The sequence below is a fragment of the Myotis daubentonii genome, chromosome 12 (assembly GCF_963259705.1).
Source record: "Myotis daubentonii chromosome 12, mMyoDau2.1, whole genome shotgun sequence".
NCBI classification, from domain to species: domain Eukaryota; kingdom Metazoa; phylum Chordata; class Mammalia; order Chiroptera; family Vespertilionidae; genus Myotis; species Myotis daubentonii.
In genome coordinates this window covers 64,199,792-64,217,318 of record NC_081851.1, presented here as the reverse complement: position 1 = coordinate 64,217,318, position 17,527 = coordinate 64,199,792, and the positions used below count along the sequence as shown (strand labels likewise).

Here is a 17,527-nt window from a genome sequence, read left to right as displayed (position 1 = left end):
CTGTGAGCTGTCATTTCTTTAGATTTTCCTCCCTTTAGATCACTGGCTGCTGCGTACCCACAGTGCCTGGCCTATAGCAGGAGCTCAGTAAATATTTGTTAAAGACAGTGAATAAATAGACCAGAATAAATTGCAACACACCCTGTGTATTAATATGCCTGCCAATGATATTTTCAAGTACTAAAGACATTAAAATACATATATAAGACATTAATCCTAATTACAAAACTTTTTTTTTTTTTTTTGCCAAAATGGTGCTTCTATGTACTACCAATTTTAAATGATATCTAGTTGGTAGCATAGGTGTAATTATAGTTGGCAGTCATCACTTGGTAAGTGCTCAGGAAGGTAAAATTTTGTAAGTGATTTCTCTTCCCGGCCACAAAAGGACATCCCAGAGCAATAAACTATTCAGTGCTGACATCATCAGAACACACTTCTCTCCCCATTTGAGCACCCACATAAGCCAGAGGTCCCCAGTGTGGCCCTCTTATCAGGAATTCATCTACATTGATCAAAGCTGCAGGTGTCTGCAAAGGAAACCAATTGCAAGGAGCTTTTCTTTAACGAGTGCACGTATCGACATGCCAGTGGAGAAAGCTGTGATGAATTTCGATTAAAGATCTGCTACTTCATGAGGTAAATATACTTACAAATTTAATTGTCTTGTCGTTACTGCTTCTGGCGGACACTTTCCTTTCCCCCAAGAGGCAGACCTGGTTTGACAATGAAACTGATTCAGATTCCCCTTTATTGGTTTTGCTGAAATTGGCCCCCCTCTGTTCTTGGGGGTAGAATGTATCTTTCTTTGGAACTAGAGCTCACGCAGTGGTAAATGTGATTAGGGGATGAAAGCAGCCCTGAGAGTGAATGCTTTTATTCTACTCCCTCACCATGCACATTCCCACCTACTTGCCATGAGCCTAGAAGGGTTTCCTTCTGGAGAGAGTCAGAAAGAGGGGCTCAGCATGGGAGTGGATTTGGGTCTTTGATTGAAGGGAAAGGGTTAGACTCAATGTGATGGGTGGGGGATAGGAGATTGCTAATTGGGGTGTGGTCCTGGATTCTCTGTTGAATGTAATCTGTAAAATGATACTATTGTTTACACAGAGGCCCAGCTTGAAATCTTCTGGTTGTCAAAAATATGTGATGCCTTTCAGGTACTGGATTCTGAAATTTCCTGCAGAGTTTAATTTGGACCTTGGTTTGATCCGCATGACTGAAGAATTCCGGGAAGTGGCTAGTCAACTAGGATATGAAAAACACGTCAGCCTCATCGACATATCCAGCATGTAAGAGTGGTTCAAGCTTCTTTCAAACATGATGAGTCCTCTGTTCAAGGGAGGGACTAGTGACGACCCCACTAGACCTCAATCCATACCATTTCAGAATCAGGGTGTGCTTCTTTGAGAAAGTCTTGCTGCAGTGAGCACCATTGCACCTAGTTCATCTCTCCCAGCTTCCATTTCTTTATTTGTAAAATGGGGGTAGTACCTTTCTCATAGGGTTATCATGAGCATCCAGTCAGTAGATAAAATAGTAGGTAAAAGCATTTGGCACATATAAATGCTCAGTATTTTCTAAAACGTAGGGAATGCCCCCTGTGCCCTTGCAACTCATAGTGTGGTCTATGGATAGCCAGCATTGGCATCACGTGGAAGCTCAGTAGAAATGCTGATTCTCAGGCCTCACCCTAAACCTGCTGAATTGGAAACTGTACTTGAATAAGACCCCCAAGTGATTCATATGCTCATTCAAGTTTGAGAAGCCCTGTACCTTGGTGCTCCTGAGGCTGTACAAATGTTGACCAGAGTTGTGCCATGAACTAGTTAGCTCAGTTATTAAGAACGGGGTGCTAATTAGGATAGTGTTTTATATCAACCAGTTCACTTGCACAGAGAAAACTATTTTATGACCCTTAGTATGGGTTTCCATCTTGCAAATATGTGTTCTTCTGTCCCAGGCATTCTTACTCTAGCCTATTTTCCTACAATACTTCTTCGAGAGTGATCCAGGAATCATTCGGGATGTTGTTAAAAATCCAGACGATTCAGGTTCATTCCCAGTAAATCAGAATCTCTGGCAATGGAGACAGGCCTCTGTCTTTATAACAAACTTTTCCGATGATCCCTATCTTGCTGAAGTGTGAGAACCAGTTTCTAGTGATTCCCATGTGCCTTAAATCACTATCTATATATTGATTAACTCCCAAATGTATAGACCTAGTCCTGACCTCTCCCTTATGATCCAAACCTTACTGGCCACCAGAAAGACCAAGTGAGAGATTCTGGATGGATCAGTGCAAATCCACCCTGTCTGGGAAAACAACTCGAAGTTTATGTTCTACTGGCGATGGGTCAGTGGTTTTCTCTTCAAATACCCAGGACAACGTGTGTATTTTGCACATGCCCCTGGAGGCAGGCCAAGAGTTACAGAGTCAATAGGTTAATAACTTCCATTGAGGGAAACGGGCTTTCGGCACACTGACCAGACTCACTCCTCTTTTGTAGACCTTCCTACGATTGGATGAGAAGAGTCACACAGAGGAAAAAAGTATCCAAGAAGGGAAAAGCCTGTCTGCTGTTTGACCATCTGGAGCCCATTGAATTGGCTGAGCACCTCACTTTTCTGGAGCATAAATCTTTTCGAAGGATCGCGGTAAGAAATTTGACATTTATTCTTCCAAGGATAACAACCTCCATGCCAACTTTCCTAAGAGCCGCGTTTTCATACTCTGACGTGTTGGCAGCCTCTGTCACTGTGTTCTATTGGAAAAGTGCCCTTAATTCACAGGAACAATCCCTTTCCACCAAAAATAAATATTATCCTGTCTTTATTTTATGGCTCAGGAGCTATATTTCTGCTGCTGTATTTTCAATGTCCCCTTTCATAGGATGAAAGCATGACTTTCTGAATACCCAGTGCCGATAGAACCACTCAAGGTTTATTTAGGTCTGTTGGCTTCTCCCAAGTGAACATGTTTTGCTAGGCCCTTTGTTTGGGGGGAGAAATATTTATTTAGGTTGGGATTTGTATAAATGCCTACTTATGGGTGTAGGTTGAAAATAGGAATTGTAGGCTTTGAGGAGAATCTCAGCATCCAAGTGTTTGTTTCCCAGGGATGGAGATCCTGAATTAAACATTTCTTTCCTACTCTGTCTTGATAGCTTTCCTTTCCTCCCTTCTGACTGTGGTCTCTTACTAGCTACCTACTCACTGCCCACTTGTTATGATAATATTTCCACTACGGTTGGTTACAAGCAGCCTTTGTCTCTCTCACCAAGCTCTGGGGCGGTCACTTCTCCTCCTTCTTTCCCGAGATGCCAGGGAATTAATTACATTATTCCTTGCAAAGAAGAACATGAGGTTAGAAATATGGATTTCTGAAAGACCGATTCATTTCACTAAGCAATCCTACTTGGAGAGGCCGTCTTACTGACTCCCGGCAGGCAGGCTATAAGAGGAAACCCCCTACACTGTTTATATGACAGAAGGCTCATATGTAGGTGATGACATCCAAGCTGATTTTCTGAAAATGTGTCTGTTTACTAAAGAGCTGTCTTACTTCAATTACTATTTTTCTTCCTGGAAAAATAAAACATTGATAAAATTTGAAATCATTATGTTTATATGCATTTCTTCCTTTTTAATGTATGCCATTGTATCTCAAACTTGCCTGACCATTGGAATCACCAGTTGTGGGTGAAAAATGGAGATTCTGAGGTTCTTCCTCTGAAGATAATGACCCTTTAGGTCTGGGGAATTCCCAGAAACTTCTATTTTAGCAAATGCCTCAGGTGAATATTATGACCCAGCAATTTTAGGTTTTACTGGAATGTGACTTGAAGTCTTACCCCTTCCTCACCCCACCAACACTGTCATGTGTACTAGTAATGAGTGTATGTCTGTGTTGGGGAGTAAAATACAACCAAATAACATGTTAAAGCTACATGTGTGTTTAAACTTATAAGATGCCATTAAAATGTGAAATGGAAGAAATTGTTGTCTATAATAAAACAATATCTCACCTCTTTCATGCAACATTCTAAGTTCTGATTGTGCAAAGACTTCATTATAATTCAGAGTCTCTTTTACTAGTTTACTGATTATCAAAGCTATGTCATCCATGGCTGCCTGGAGAATAACCCGACCTTGGAGAGATCTATTGCTTTATTTAATGGAATCTCAAAATGGGTCCAGTTGATGGTTCTGAGCAAACCAACCCCCCAGCAAAGGGCAGAAGTCATCACAAAGTTTATCAATGTTGCCAAGGTACGTACATCTGGTCATGAGACTGGAGTTCTTAAAGCATTCTAGATGTCCATGCACTCTATTGAGAAAAGTCATTGGGGAAACTTGGGGTTCATGATATAAAGGGCAATTAGACTACTCGTAGATGTTTAATGAACAAATCATACTTCTCTCATGCAAGAAGATTGCTTTTAATTGCCAATACCTGAAAGCACTATTTTTCTGTGCAATGATGGATATATTTTCCTAATGGAATTTATTTGCACTTTACTTTAAATTATTTGTCCTAGGTCCTTGTTACTAAATTGTGTATGCATTTCACCTGTAATTCAGAAAGCTCAGAACAATTCAAAAATTGTTAGAAAGTATTGATGTTGACATTTTTTATTGCAGAAGCTCCTTCAGCTCAAAAACTTTAACACCCTGATGGCAGTGGTGGGAGGCCTTAGTCATAGTTCCATTTCACGCCTCAAAGAGACCCATTCTCATCTTTCTTCAGAAGTTACCAAGGTACAGTGGCTTGGATGCTAATCCCAAGTAAAAAATTCATTCTTAAACTATTTAGGGGTAGGATACTCTTAACAAATGTCACTGTGAGGGGAGTGTTTTCTTCCTAGACAATGGTGGGTTACACATGGGGGGTAAAATAGGAAGGGACTAGACATGCCACCTGGAAAACTGGTTGGAGGTAGCAGCAAGTGTCCGAATAAGAGTACCTTGAATACCATTACATACTGTAGTTGTAAATATTCAACAAGTATGTATTTGGTGCTTCCCATGTTATAGGCACTGTGATACAATCAGAGACTACAAGGCAAATAAGACAGAAATCATGCCTATCCTCCCCTCCTCAAAGGAAGTCATTGAACACCCACTCTACTCATGGCACTGTGTTCAACTCAGCAGAAGACGCAATGGAAGCGAGAGACATAGGCCTTGTCTAGAAACTCCTCAGATTTATTGCTGATTTTTCAGGAGGAAAAGTATATTTTTAAAAAATGATTATTTCCCAAATAATCTGTCATATTTATTTCCAGGCACCTATAATAATATTTTTCCTTATTGAACAAAAAGAAACATTTCCTTCTTATAAAGTTATTTTTTTGTAAGAGTATACTTTGTTGTATCAGTAAGGACACTTGCAGCTGTAAGTTTTTAAAACTCTTTAAATGCTTAAACAATAAGGAAATAGATCATCTTCTCACATACCTGGGAGACCAGAGGCAGGGCTGACTTCAGGCATGGTCTGATCAGAGCTCTGGCTGCTGTACTGCCTTCCTCTGAATATCATTTTTTACTTTGTTTTGTTTTATTGTTTCATCAATGCAGAAAATTAAAGTCTTGTTCATGAAAGGTGGAGACAGAGAACATTTCTTTCGCTCGCTCTGCCCCTGTGGAATTAAAGATCTTCTTTTTAGACAGATTGGACCATCTTAAGTCATATGTCTACTTCTGGACCAATAACAGTTGCCAGAGGAATACAATGTACTGATTGGCTTAACTCTGTGTTTCTGAACCAATCACAAACCAGAGGGGTGGGGTGATGATAACGGTAGATCAGAACCAATCCTTGGACCGGGGGGCTGGAAACAGCTCCCTCTGAGTCACATGGGCTGCTTTGGGAAAGAGTAGACTGATCAAAATCAGGGTCTATTAGGAAGGTCTGGTTGCTGTTAGGCAACCAACAATAGCTTGTCCATAGAAACAGGAGGACATAGACCACAGAGCACTGGTGTCTGACCTCAAGCACTGCACTCACTCCAAGTATGATAGGGCTCATTATGTGTTTCATTTTCCTTCAGCTTTGTACTGAATTTCAAATAAAGAGCAAAACACATTTTTTTTATTAAAAGTTTTTAATGTTGACATGATTGCAGAGTTTCCCCTGGTGAAGAATATGAATCCAACAGAGGCTCAAAGAGGCGAGGTACTACTAGTGTGTCTTAAAAGTTATTTATTTGAACTCCTCTTTCTTATAGAAAAGGGAACTGAGGCCCTAAAAGGTGAAGTGACTTGGTCAAGGTCACCCTGTGAGTGGCAGAGTGAGTGGCAGAGTTCAAAACCACAGCTGTCTCACGCCTCAGTGTGACATTTCCTACCCCATACTGTCCTAAATTAATCTTCAAGTAATATATCCCAAATGCAACTTTTTTTGGAATAACTAGGAAATTTTAATATACTAAATGCTTAAAGATAATACAATAATGCATATATTTGTGGACCATAATATTTTCATCAATTGTAAAATACGTATATAGACATGATATTTAACATCCCAGCTTCCCTAATAGGTAGGCGGAGGTGTGGGCTGTTTGCATGTTGTAGCAGACTGGAACAGGCTGTCCAACTCCTAGTACATTTTTCTTTCTTGTTCCTGTTTAATATTTCCTTGCATCAACATTGGTGCAATGGATACTCCCCTCAGGAGCCGAGGAATTTCCTAGCCACACACTGAGGGCCTGGGGATGGGCAGATGGGAAGGCTGTCTGAAAATCTTCTTTTCCATCTGTTCCCAGAACTGGAATGAAATGACAGAGCTGGTCTCCTCCAACGGCAATTACTGCAATTACCGCAAGGCCTTTGCCGACTGTGAGGGCTTCAAAATCCCCATCCTTGGCGTGCACTTGAAAGACTTGATAGCAGTCCATGTCATTTTCCCAGACTGGACGGAGGAGAACAAAGTGAACATTGTGAAAATGCACCAGCTCTCCGTCACCCTGAGTGAACTGGTCTCTCTGCAGAATGCCTCCCACCACTTAGAGCCCAACATGGATTTGATCAACCTGCTCACGGTGAGTCCAAGGGACTGGGGTGTGTCCTAATCACTCTTCTGCCCATTACGGCCCAGGGGATGCGGAAAGATCTGTGCCTGCAGTTCACTGGGGATGCAGAAGTTAGGGTTGAACTCCTGGTCAGTAGATAGGGAGAAGTCTCAAAAGATGAGGGGAGGGGATCCCATACCCATAACCACATGACTTAAGACCCAGTTTCTGCGCCTGCAGCTCTAGTTTCTAGCATTCTTAGAGGGGCCCTCCAGCCCCTCCCTCTCCTTCATCACAATCCTGTAATAAATCACCTCCCTCTCTATGCCCTTCACTCACTGCTTTTCTTATTCTCACGGCTGTTGGCGAGGCCTGGAGCAATGCAAGGACCTCCTTTGTGATCTGCCCTCACCACCAGTCTCCCCCAAACCCAAGATGCAGTTACCAGCCTGACACCGGAGGCCCTTCAGGACTCATGTTCTGACTCTCAGGCCAGCCTTGTTTGTTATCATGCGGTTCTGCATGAGGGATAGTGGACTTGTACTTTCCACCATGAACTGCTGCCTCTGCTTCCTGGCCTTGCACTTTCTTGAAAAACCCCTTCCCTACCCAACCCTGTGATTAGCCCCAATCCAAAAGTGTCTTATCTTTCTGGTGCATTCTCTGTTCCCCTCCAAAGCACTAATGCACCTGTCCCATGCGTTGCCCTTGCACTCTATGCCTTCTTACCTATAGGTGGTATCCCTTGGCATTAGACTTTCCCCCCGCCCCCCTGTTTACCCGACTTATACATCACATGTCCCCAGCACCTTGCACAAAACCTGGCATATTTAGGAGCTCAATAGGTGAATGAAATGCTGTACTTAGTAATAATGGAGGTCAGACGGAAGTTCACCTACCATTCATATTTTAGGGCATTTGTGACACATATCTTTAGCTGGTGTCTGGATCCTAGCACCTTTAGACACAACAGGTGTATAGAAGAGAACTTATCCCATTGGCTGCCTCTTGGTCAGGGGGACAAAGCAGAACCAAATTCTCTCACCCTTATTAAGCAACTTCCCTGTATAGGTTTTTAACACTGTAGCATCTGAAACTTGGCTGCGATGTTGAATTGACTCTTTTCCTTTAATTGGCCATGGAAAACAAAAACAATACCCGGTCTGAAGCTCTGAGAGCCTAAACCCCCTAGGACTGTGCCACTGGAATAGAGTGTGGTACCCAGACCGTCTCCGCAACTGTTCCTAGAGCACACAATTCATTTACCAAAGAGGAGAAACCCAAAGTGTACAAAGTGATGCCAGCCGCACCCTTAGTATAAAGCAGAAGTAGCCAACACACATCTCTTGGGGTTGAGTTTGTGTGACAAATAGTAAACACACAGACATTCTCTATTGGAGGAAGGGGGAAACCTCACCACAATCTAGGCACCTGCGTTTACTAGTATTAATCATTTGCCTTGCAAATCTGTTTCCATGAATAAGTGCCCAGACTGGCACCTTCCAACAGACTACAAACCCACAGACACAGGTGATGTCTGCAGACCGGCCTACGTTCCACATGTCCCTGTCTGAGTTGTCTTCATGAGGTGGAGGATGTCACAGAGCAGAGGCCTGCACTTAAGACAGTTTCTCATCCAGGCAAAAGATAATGATGGAGCCGGGAAATTACTTTTGAGTTATAATGCAGCAAGCAACATCACTACATCACAACAGACCTTTAGAGAAATATAGAAGGGTTTGTGAAAGAAACTTTGTGGATGCAAATCAAAAATCTGACCTGCAGAATTAAAAGCTAAGAAATAACTCCTTTTGCTAGGAAGAAAAGAAAAAACAAAAAGATGCCCCCCCCCCCCGCCCCACCGCCCTCTTTCTCTTTCTATTATGGAAGGAAAATTTGGATGCCAACATATACCGTATAACACTTAGTAATGGCAGTGTGATATAGTAGAGTGTCGCGGCAAGATCCTAGAAGGAAGATCTACCTTTGAGCCCTGCCTCCTTGCTAACAAGCCTTGACTTTGGATTTTCCCCAGAAGGATTTTGTGTTCATTTGTGAGGTCTCTCCCAGCTCTAAACTTCTAGAATTCTAGATGTGGGGAATGGTGGAGCCTTGAGAATAAGGAACCGAGTGTCAACGTGATTGAGTGATTCCAGCCCAGAGACTCGGTAGGGTAGATGGCACCGTCCCTCACGTGAACACACATCATCAAGCCAGGTTCTATTTAAAGCCAAGATCCTTTCTCTCTCTTCACAACCAAGTTCCATGAACTGGGATACACATTCATTCTTTCTGCCACAGGCGGATTAACCTCAGAATGAGGATCGAGGAGACTCCCACGTGTGTCCACTAGAGCCCAGTGAGCATTTCATGGAGCAGCTACCTGGTGGGACTAGATTTAGAACCATAGGACTGACTGCAGCTGCCCAAGTGCATGGGAGGTGCCTGAAAGTGCACCCTGTAGAGGGCGATTCATTTTGCCCCAAGAGTCTAGGTTCCATTTCTGCCTGAAGTGACTGCTTCTAAACATGGCTCCCAGTGAGGAAGCCAGTGTGACTGAGAGCCCTGGAAGATAGAAAGTGAAGTCCACAGTCACTAACTGCCTGCCCTGGGCAATAGGCTGCGTGGCGATGCGTGGACTTTCTCCAATAAGTGATTGCAGTTTTCACGGCACTTCACACACGTGTTCTTAGTACATTCTCACAAGCCCCCTGTGATGTAACATCACCCCTGCCCTTCCTCTTTTACAAATGAAGAAACTCAGATTTATGAAGGACAAAAGGCTTGCAAATGGCAAGCTTCTAAATCCCAACTCTCTCTCTCTCTCTCTCTCTCTCTCTCTCTCTCTCTCTCTCTCTCTCTCTCTCCCCTCTCCCACCCTCCCTCCTCCACCCCACCCCCACCCCTGGTAGGCATTTACTCTGTAATGTGTTGGCATTTATTTTATTTTGCATCTGTAAAAATTAAGAAATCTCTCTCTTTCTTCATGGACATATAAAAAGTTGATTACAGAACAAAGTCTGTGAGGGCAGGGACCTCTTATCACTGTCACCTTAGCCCCGAATGGCCCTGGACACATGAAGGAAGGAGGACCACATCACCGGACTGTTGGGGTTTCGACTGTTCTCCTCAGGGAAGAGCCGGAGAAGACATTTTTTATTGTCATCCCATTCGCATGCAAGGAGCTTTAAAAGCTGACGCTTCTTGTTTCGTGGCACATAAAATAGTCGGATGCTTTTCATAATATTTTTAGATCTGTCAGATACGTTTACCAGAGTCTATGCAAATCACTGGAAAGCCCCTATAGTTTTACAGTCTCATAAGAAAAAAAGAAGAAGAATTGCAAAAATGGTGAGTGGAGATAGTGTGATGATCCAGTGTGTCTGATGTTACAGTTCTCCAGTCCCAGCCATGCAGGTCCTCACGTCCAGACTGAATCCACAGCCACCTTTGCCGATTGGCTTGGGTGGAAATGCAGCCACCTGAAATGGTGACTCAGAACGTTTTTCAGAAACAACCAAACTTAAAAGATGTTCGACACAAGCACATATTCTTGAAATCCCATTGACAAGCTGCCTGTATTATAAACATGGGATAGGGAGTTGAACAGGTCTTTTCAGGGCCATGTACAGCCCTAGGAGATCCAAAAAGACAAACAGGACCATGGCTGGGAAAGCAGGGAGTCGGCAGGGGTATCCCAGAGGGCAGCGTCCGTCCACCGATGAGCACAGTGGCGTTTGGCTGCTGCACCGACTGGAAACCAAACCCTGCCGTTCCCACCTGTGAGGCTCTCTCAGCAAGCCCTGTCGGTCACATATTAGCTCATTTAACCTTCGCCACAGCCCTGGGAGGGAGCTATGATCTATGATTCCATTTTCTAGACCAGGGGACTGAGATTCAAGAAGATTAGTGACTTGCCTAGGTTCACACCACCCCTAATAAATGGGGAGCAAACACTGGGAGAAGAACAGAACACTTCCATCAGAAGTGCAGATATCTGTCCATTGGACATATGACAATAACCAAACATGTTCTGTGTCTTTCGAGAGAGCATCTCCCCTACTCGGTGTGTGGCTTATTTGAATTTCTGGTTGGATGTCTGGAACTGCTGTCAACTCCTCTCCAGCACCAGTCTTTAGAGGCAGAGTCAGGAGGACAGGAACATGCCCATCAAAGTCCCCATTAACTCTTTTTAAAAAATATATTTTATATTGAATTCATAGAGGAAGGGAGAGGGAGAGAGAGAAACATTAATGATGAGAGAGAATCATTGATTGGCTGCCTTCTGCACACCCCCTATTGGGGATTGAGCCAGCAACTCTGGTATGTGCCTTTGACCAGAATCGAACCCAGGATGCTTCAGTCCACAGGCTGACGCTCTATCCATTGAGCCAAACCAGCTAGGGCAACTCTTTTTTTTTTTTCTTTAATGATTAACTTAGTTTATTTTTTTTTCAATTACTGTTTACATTTGCTATTATTTTGTATTAGTTTCAGGTGTACAGCACAGTGGTTAGCCCAGGGGTGGGCAAACTTTTTGACTCGAGGGCCACAATGGGTTCTTAAACTGGACCGGAGGGCCGGAACAAAAGCATGGATGGAGTGTTTGTGTGAACTAATATAAATTCAAAGTAAACATCATTACATAGAAGGGTACGGTCTTTTTTTTTCAATAGTTTTATTCATTTCAAAAGGGCCGGATCCGGCCCAGGGGCCATAGTTTGCCCACGGCTGGGTTAGACAATCATATCTTTACAAAGCATTCCCCCTGGTATCCCATATAAAACTCCAGATTTCTGGCTCCTTTTGACAAATCAGAAGACATGGCAATTGCCAGGCTGACAACAGCTTGTCCTAGCTCAGTAGTGGCTGCCTCCCATTCGTCAGAGACCACACCATTCCCCATGGCTTCCTTACCCCAGAGATCCAGTGTCAGATTCTACTCATTAACACAAATTTTCCTTGTTGTCTACCGAACAAGAAAGACACCCAAATTGCCCTGGCAAAGACCTGTTTTCCAAATAAGATGCTATTATGCCAGTATTGCTGTCAAAATATTCCTTTCAGGCTCACCAAGTAGAATCATGGAGTTTATTTGGTTATTAATGGTTGTTGGCACACACTACGCAATATTAAATTGAATTATGGTACCAGATAAAATTATAGACGGGAATGAAGCTTGTGTGTCATCCATTATCATGTGTAATCAATACCTAATTTTATATCCTCTTGAAATAGAATCCCTTTCAGACATCCCACTTCACTCTTCTGCATAGTGGCTGGTTCCTTGTGGCATTAGTTTGTGCTGTGGGGATGGCGCCCTCCTGTAAAGTGGCAGAGCCCCTGGGGATGAGAGTGACTGTGGTTCCGGGGAAGGTGGGTATGGTGTACATTCTCTGTGAGCAGGGTGTCCATGATCTGGAATAATGCCGGGGCAATTTTATAGGAAAGTCAATTTTATAATGTTTAGGAAAAACCTTTAGGTGACAAAGTCTAGATAAAGCAATATTGATGCTGATGACCCTACAAAGTTTATTTTTCCTCTTTTTAATTTCATTTTCCACCTCTGCATGCCATCTTCCTGCTGTTCTGCTTTCACTCAGATTATTAGACATTGGCTTAACCATTCCGTTTGAAAAGTATATCGGCGATTCAAGTAAATAAATAAATATGAGCCAACATATTTATTTATCCATTCTAATTTCTTGTAGCTTTCACTGGACCTCTATCACACAGAAGATGATATTTATAAACTGTCACTGGTGCTGGAACCTAGAAATTCTAAATCGGTAGGTATTGCTTTCTCTCTCTGAGAATCAGTGCCCAGCACCGCGGTTTGTCATTTACAGTAACTGGCTGTTGTGATGGTGCTCTGTGATCTAAAGATTGAAGAATTTAAAAATCTCTGTTATTCCCTTTTAAGCAGTCACACAGCTTAGCCCTGACAGTTTGAGAACTATTTCCTTACATAGGCTAATAAAGAAGAACATCATTTGCAATTACTCTGTGTTACTATTGATCTTCTATGGGTTGTGTCTCCTCTAAGAACTCACCTACATCTAGGACCAAAAAAAGTGAATCGTAACTCATCTTAACGTTAAAGATCATTAAGATCCTTCCAGGCTTTAAAAGAAATCCCATTCAACATAAAATTACATTTAATACATTTTCAATACCCTGATCATCATCCATGAATTTTGCTAAGTCTAATAATGATTGACTCAGCTCAGAATTTTAATATTACATTGGATGGTGTCTTACTTAATTGATGGATGACTCTTAGTTAAGAAACAGTACATAATGAGATTGAGGAAAATGCATTACTGAATGAGCACTTCCCATCAGTTTTAACAAGTGGACTATATCTTAGGTGTGTTTTACACTGATTAAAAAAAAAAAAAAAAGACCTAGGTGAATTTGAAATTCACAATGAGGATGGTTTGCATGTTAAAGGAAAAAGTGTCTCTGTTTGCTGCTTATACCCATATCCTGAGGTCAGTTTGTTAATAAAGGTCCCATGCTCCTCTTCTCACCAGTTGAACTCTGTGGCACATTGCCAGCAACTCCAGCCCTAAGTCTGTCCATCTATAATACCTGCAGCGATTCCGCACCGTGAGGCCGGAAGAGGCAGAATGACTGTGAGCGCTGCTCTCCGGCTCTGGGAGGGCACGCACATGAGTCCGAGTCAGCTGGCCTGGTAGCATCTGTTCTTAAAATAGTGAGGGCGATGGTTCCATCCGCTCTTCACCCTGCTGTCCCCCGAGGCCCATCTCCTAGGGACCCTGCAGAATGGAGTCATGTGGGAAGACACAGCAGAGACAAAGGGAGGAGTGAGGACCCAGACTCTCCAAAGTTATCATGACTAAGAGACAGCTAGAGAGAAAGGCAAAGTTAATGTGGAGGGAGGAGGAGTTGGTCTGCCCCTTCCTCATTCCATAGCTTTCATGGGGTGAAGCTGGCCGTGGTGTAGTCGGCTGTACTGACCTGTGTACACGGCATTTCCACCTCCGACTCCTTCCTTTACCTATAACCAGGTACCTTCACTGCTATCTGTTGGTTGCTGGATGCCTGGCAGGCATCATATACATGTTATCTCATTAACCCTGTTAAGAAAACTGAGTCTGGTGAGCGTAGGTCTCTAGTAAAAAGGAGAACTGGGATTTGGCTTCATGCCCCTCTGTCTGCCCGTCTGTGCTTTTTCTACTGCGGACGCTGCCCGTCATGTTCCCACCAGCCCTTGTGGGAACAGGGGCGGGTCAACCATTCCAGCACGCTTGCCTGCTTTGTGCTCTTTAGATCTACTTTAGTTTCCTTTCAGGATTTCAAGTTGTTGCCGATTTGGGGAGTCATGTCCCTCAAACATTGAAAGGTCTTCTTGTAAAAGAAGAAACTTTCAAAGCCCCTTCCCCGTGCTAAAAGCCTGTGAGTCTATAAACCACATTTCCCAGTCCCTTTCTGTCTCTCCTCTTAATGGAATGCCACCCTACTGTGTGCTGAGTGTTTGACATGTGCTGATCACGGGAGAGCGAGGTGCAGACAGGACTGTGTTCCTGAGAGCCTCTGGCTTTGATGTGCTCACCGCCGGTGCTGGCCAACCTCGCCTACTGAACAGCCAGCTCCACTAAGAACCTTTTCCTGTTGTTCTTAGTGGGACCCTTCGTGCCTCACTGGATCTTTGTGTTTTACTTTGTGTCTCTGATTTTTCACACGACCTCGAGATCAACAAAATACTTAACAGTTCCACTTAGAGAATTAGTCCAAACAACTTAATAAATATTTATGTTCTAACAGCATAGTGCCCAATTGAAAAATAATACACATATATTGAAATAAAAACATTTTTTTTTATTTTATTCATAAATAACCTCAATTACTTACTAATGGATGTATGTGCCTCTTTGGCTCTGTACAAGTTCTTAAGTGTTGGAATCCGATTGGAAACTGCCACCCTTATTTCTTGTTCCACGTTGACGTTTTGCTTCAGGACCGGATATCACTGAAAGCAGTGTGGCACTGTCCAGTGGGTGGCCGGCGCACTAACTACTTCAAGCTGGTAGTTTGTGTGGGGTCTGACAGATAATGGGTATCACTGTATTTCCCTTGGAAGTTTGAAATATCTTTTGGTACCCCTCTGAGTTCTCTGCAGTACTGTGGGCAGGGTACCTTGCTATACAGTTTGGGAACTGTGGGCTCATCCTTGATCAGATCAACGAAATGAAAAGCTTGCTAGGAAGAGCCATAACGTGTGCAGATGTGTGTGAGTGACTGTCAGTGGGAGTGACCGTATCCAGGGGGCAGGTCATTTTTGGTCCCGTGGGTAGCCCACAGGATGCCACCAACACCCACCTCACAACATTCTTAGGGGCTTAAATCAGTACATTTACTCCTCAATTCCTCTTGCAAAAATGTTTATCCCCAATTTAGTCTCAAAAAAACAACAACACACCTGTTAGTACAAGTTTGCATGTGTGCAGCAGCCAAAATATTTACATTATGTGGGGTCCCAGGGAGAGGATGTAAACGGAACAGCTGGTCTCCCGATAGGATTGTGTTTTTCACTTGTGTTGTGTAAACATGTTATGCGTTATCGTCAACATCTTCACCACATTATTAAGTGAAAATGTCTTGCAAGAATATGGAAAAACCTGTGTAGAAAGCTCACAAAAGAGGGCTATACGGACCTAATAATTAGACAAACAGTCTAAGTGTATTAAGAGAGATGCCAGTATAAGGACATAAACTTGGCCAACCACTGGCAGCCATTTACTGCACACACCTACTAATTTGTCACTAGCACCAAGTATTAAAGAATTAGGTTTCTGGTGTTTCGTATATTTTGTATTATATAGAAATCTGTATGGATTGTTATATGGAAGTTTAAGGATGTTTTTGTAATATTTGGAGAACTTGGATAGGATTTTTGGATGGGCTGGGAGAGCAATTATCTTTTCCCATTTAAAATAATAGAATCTAGGTTCCTGCTAAACAGAATGCACTATTCCAACATGTATTTCGTTACAGATTAGATTCCATTGATCAAAGATGTTTGTTTTCAAAATATTTAAGTGTTGCATACATGTAAGTTTTTACTGGGATTATTAATATACAAAATGTATATGTCTTTCTCAGTGTCCCTCGTCCTAATTGTTCAAGGCCCCAGATAAAGTTGAACAATGTGTGTGTTTTCTGTCAGCAGCCTACCTCCCCTACAACGCCTACCAAGCCCGTGGTGCCCCTGGAGTGGGCATCAGGAGTGGTGCCAAAGCCAGACCCCACAGTCATCAACAAGCACATAAGGAAATTAGTTGAGGTAAGTCGATGAAGGAGTGTTAAGAGTGAGCACTAGAAGGCCCCTTTCTCTTTTCAGAATATTCTTTGATTGCCCAGGAATCAGCTGGAGTCCATGAAAACAGTACCCCCGCCCCAGCAGGTAGGAACAATTTAGCAGACACTTAGCTCAACCTGACATCAGCCTCTTAGGGCAGTCTCCAAGAAAGGCCCCCTTTCTCCTTCTTGTTAGTCTAGTCTCCTGTGCCCAGATACCCACAGCTACTTTCAGTTCCTTTCTTTCTCCAGCACTTGACACTTCTGTCATCGTCCCTGCAACTTGAGAAGCTGTTTGGAACAATCTACTCATTCAAAACCCACATGGGTCACAATAACATGTCCCGTACACTGGCTACCTGAGAGTAGGAAAAGATCCTGTAAGTTGGATAGCTGTTCTTGCTGTAGGCATCTGGGGGTCTGGGACACAGCAGCACAATGCCATTTAGGTAAGAAACATCACTTAATGAAGGGCAAGGCTCCGTCAGAGCTTTCCATACAGAAAGAGGAGTAGCAGCCCTAACCGGTTTGGCTCAGTGGATAGAGTGTCAGCCTGTGGACTGAAGAGTCCCAGATTTGATTCTGGTCAAGGGCACATGCCTGGGTTGCAGGCTCAATCCCCAATAGGGGGTGTGAAGGAGGCATCCAATCAATAATTCTCTCTCATCATTGATGTTTCTATCTCCCTCTCCCTTCCTTTCTGAAATCAATAAAAATCTTAATAAATAAATAAATAGCGGTGCCAGTGTAGGGAAAATGGAAACATTTGCTTGTGACATGACCAATTCTGTGTCCTCAAGTTCCACACCTGTTTCATCAACCTCTTTCTTTTCGCTCTCCTCTTGTACAGTTAGAGTCTGTTTTATTGAATGTTTGAGACAGCTTCACCTGGAACTCTGAATTTCTCAGCAGCTTCTAGCTGTGCTTGCTGAGATAAATCCTGGATCTCAGTTTCCCCCAAACTGTGTAGGTATCTGAAGCTGGGCTCTTATAGACATACTAGAGGCCCAGTGCAGGAATTCGTGCACAGGTGGGGTCAGCCGTGCACGATGGGGGCCCTTTGGGCCGAGTCAGCTGGGGGGAGAGGTTGTGGGTGGTTGGCCAGCCAGCCCCGCCCCTGATCAAGGTATTGGAGGCCGATTGGGGGTGGGGCCAGCCCCCAGGGGAAGGGGAACTGATTGGGGCCTGGA

General features: G+C 43.3%; 1 protein-coding gene across 6 annotated transcripts in view; it reads left to right on the top strand.

The window, feature by feature from the left end:
- The window catches only part of RASGRP3 (RAS guanyl releasing protein 3), a 106,478-nt gene that overhangs the window by 71,033 nt on the left and 17,918 nt on the right, over positions 1-17,527 (top strand). For 5 of the 6 annotated variants that reach the window (XM_059660150.1, XM_059660152.1, XM_059660151.1 and 2 more), the window contains 8 exons: positions 569-639; positions 1,161-1,292; positions 2,511-2,658; positions 4,099-4,272; positions 4,645-4,761; positions 6,768-7,043; positions 12,725-12,802; positions 16,207-16,323. In XM_059660150.1, coding sequence (XP_059516133.1) covers positions 569-639; positions 1,161-1,292; positions 2,511-2,658; positions 4,099-4,272; positions 4,645-4,761; positions 6,768-7,043; positions 12,725-12,802; positions 16,207-16,323 — 1,113 coding nt within the window. The remainder of the gene's footprint in view (positions 1-568; positions 640-1,160; positions 1,293-2,510; positions 2,659-4,098; positions 4,273-4,644; positions 4,762-6,767; positions 7,044-12,724; positions 12,803-16,206; positions 16,324-17,527) is intronic. The other variant, XM_059660155.1, reaches the window with a different exon arrangement.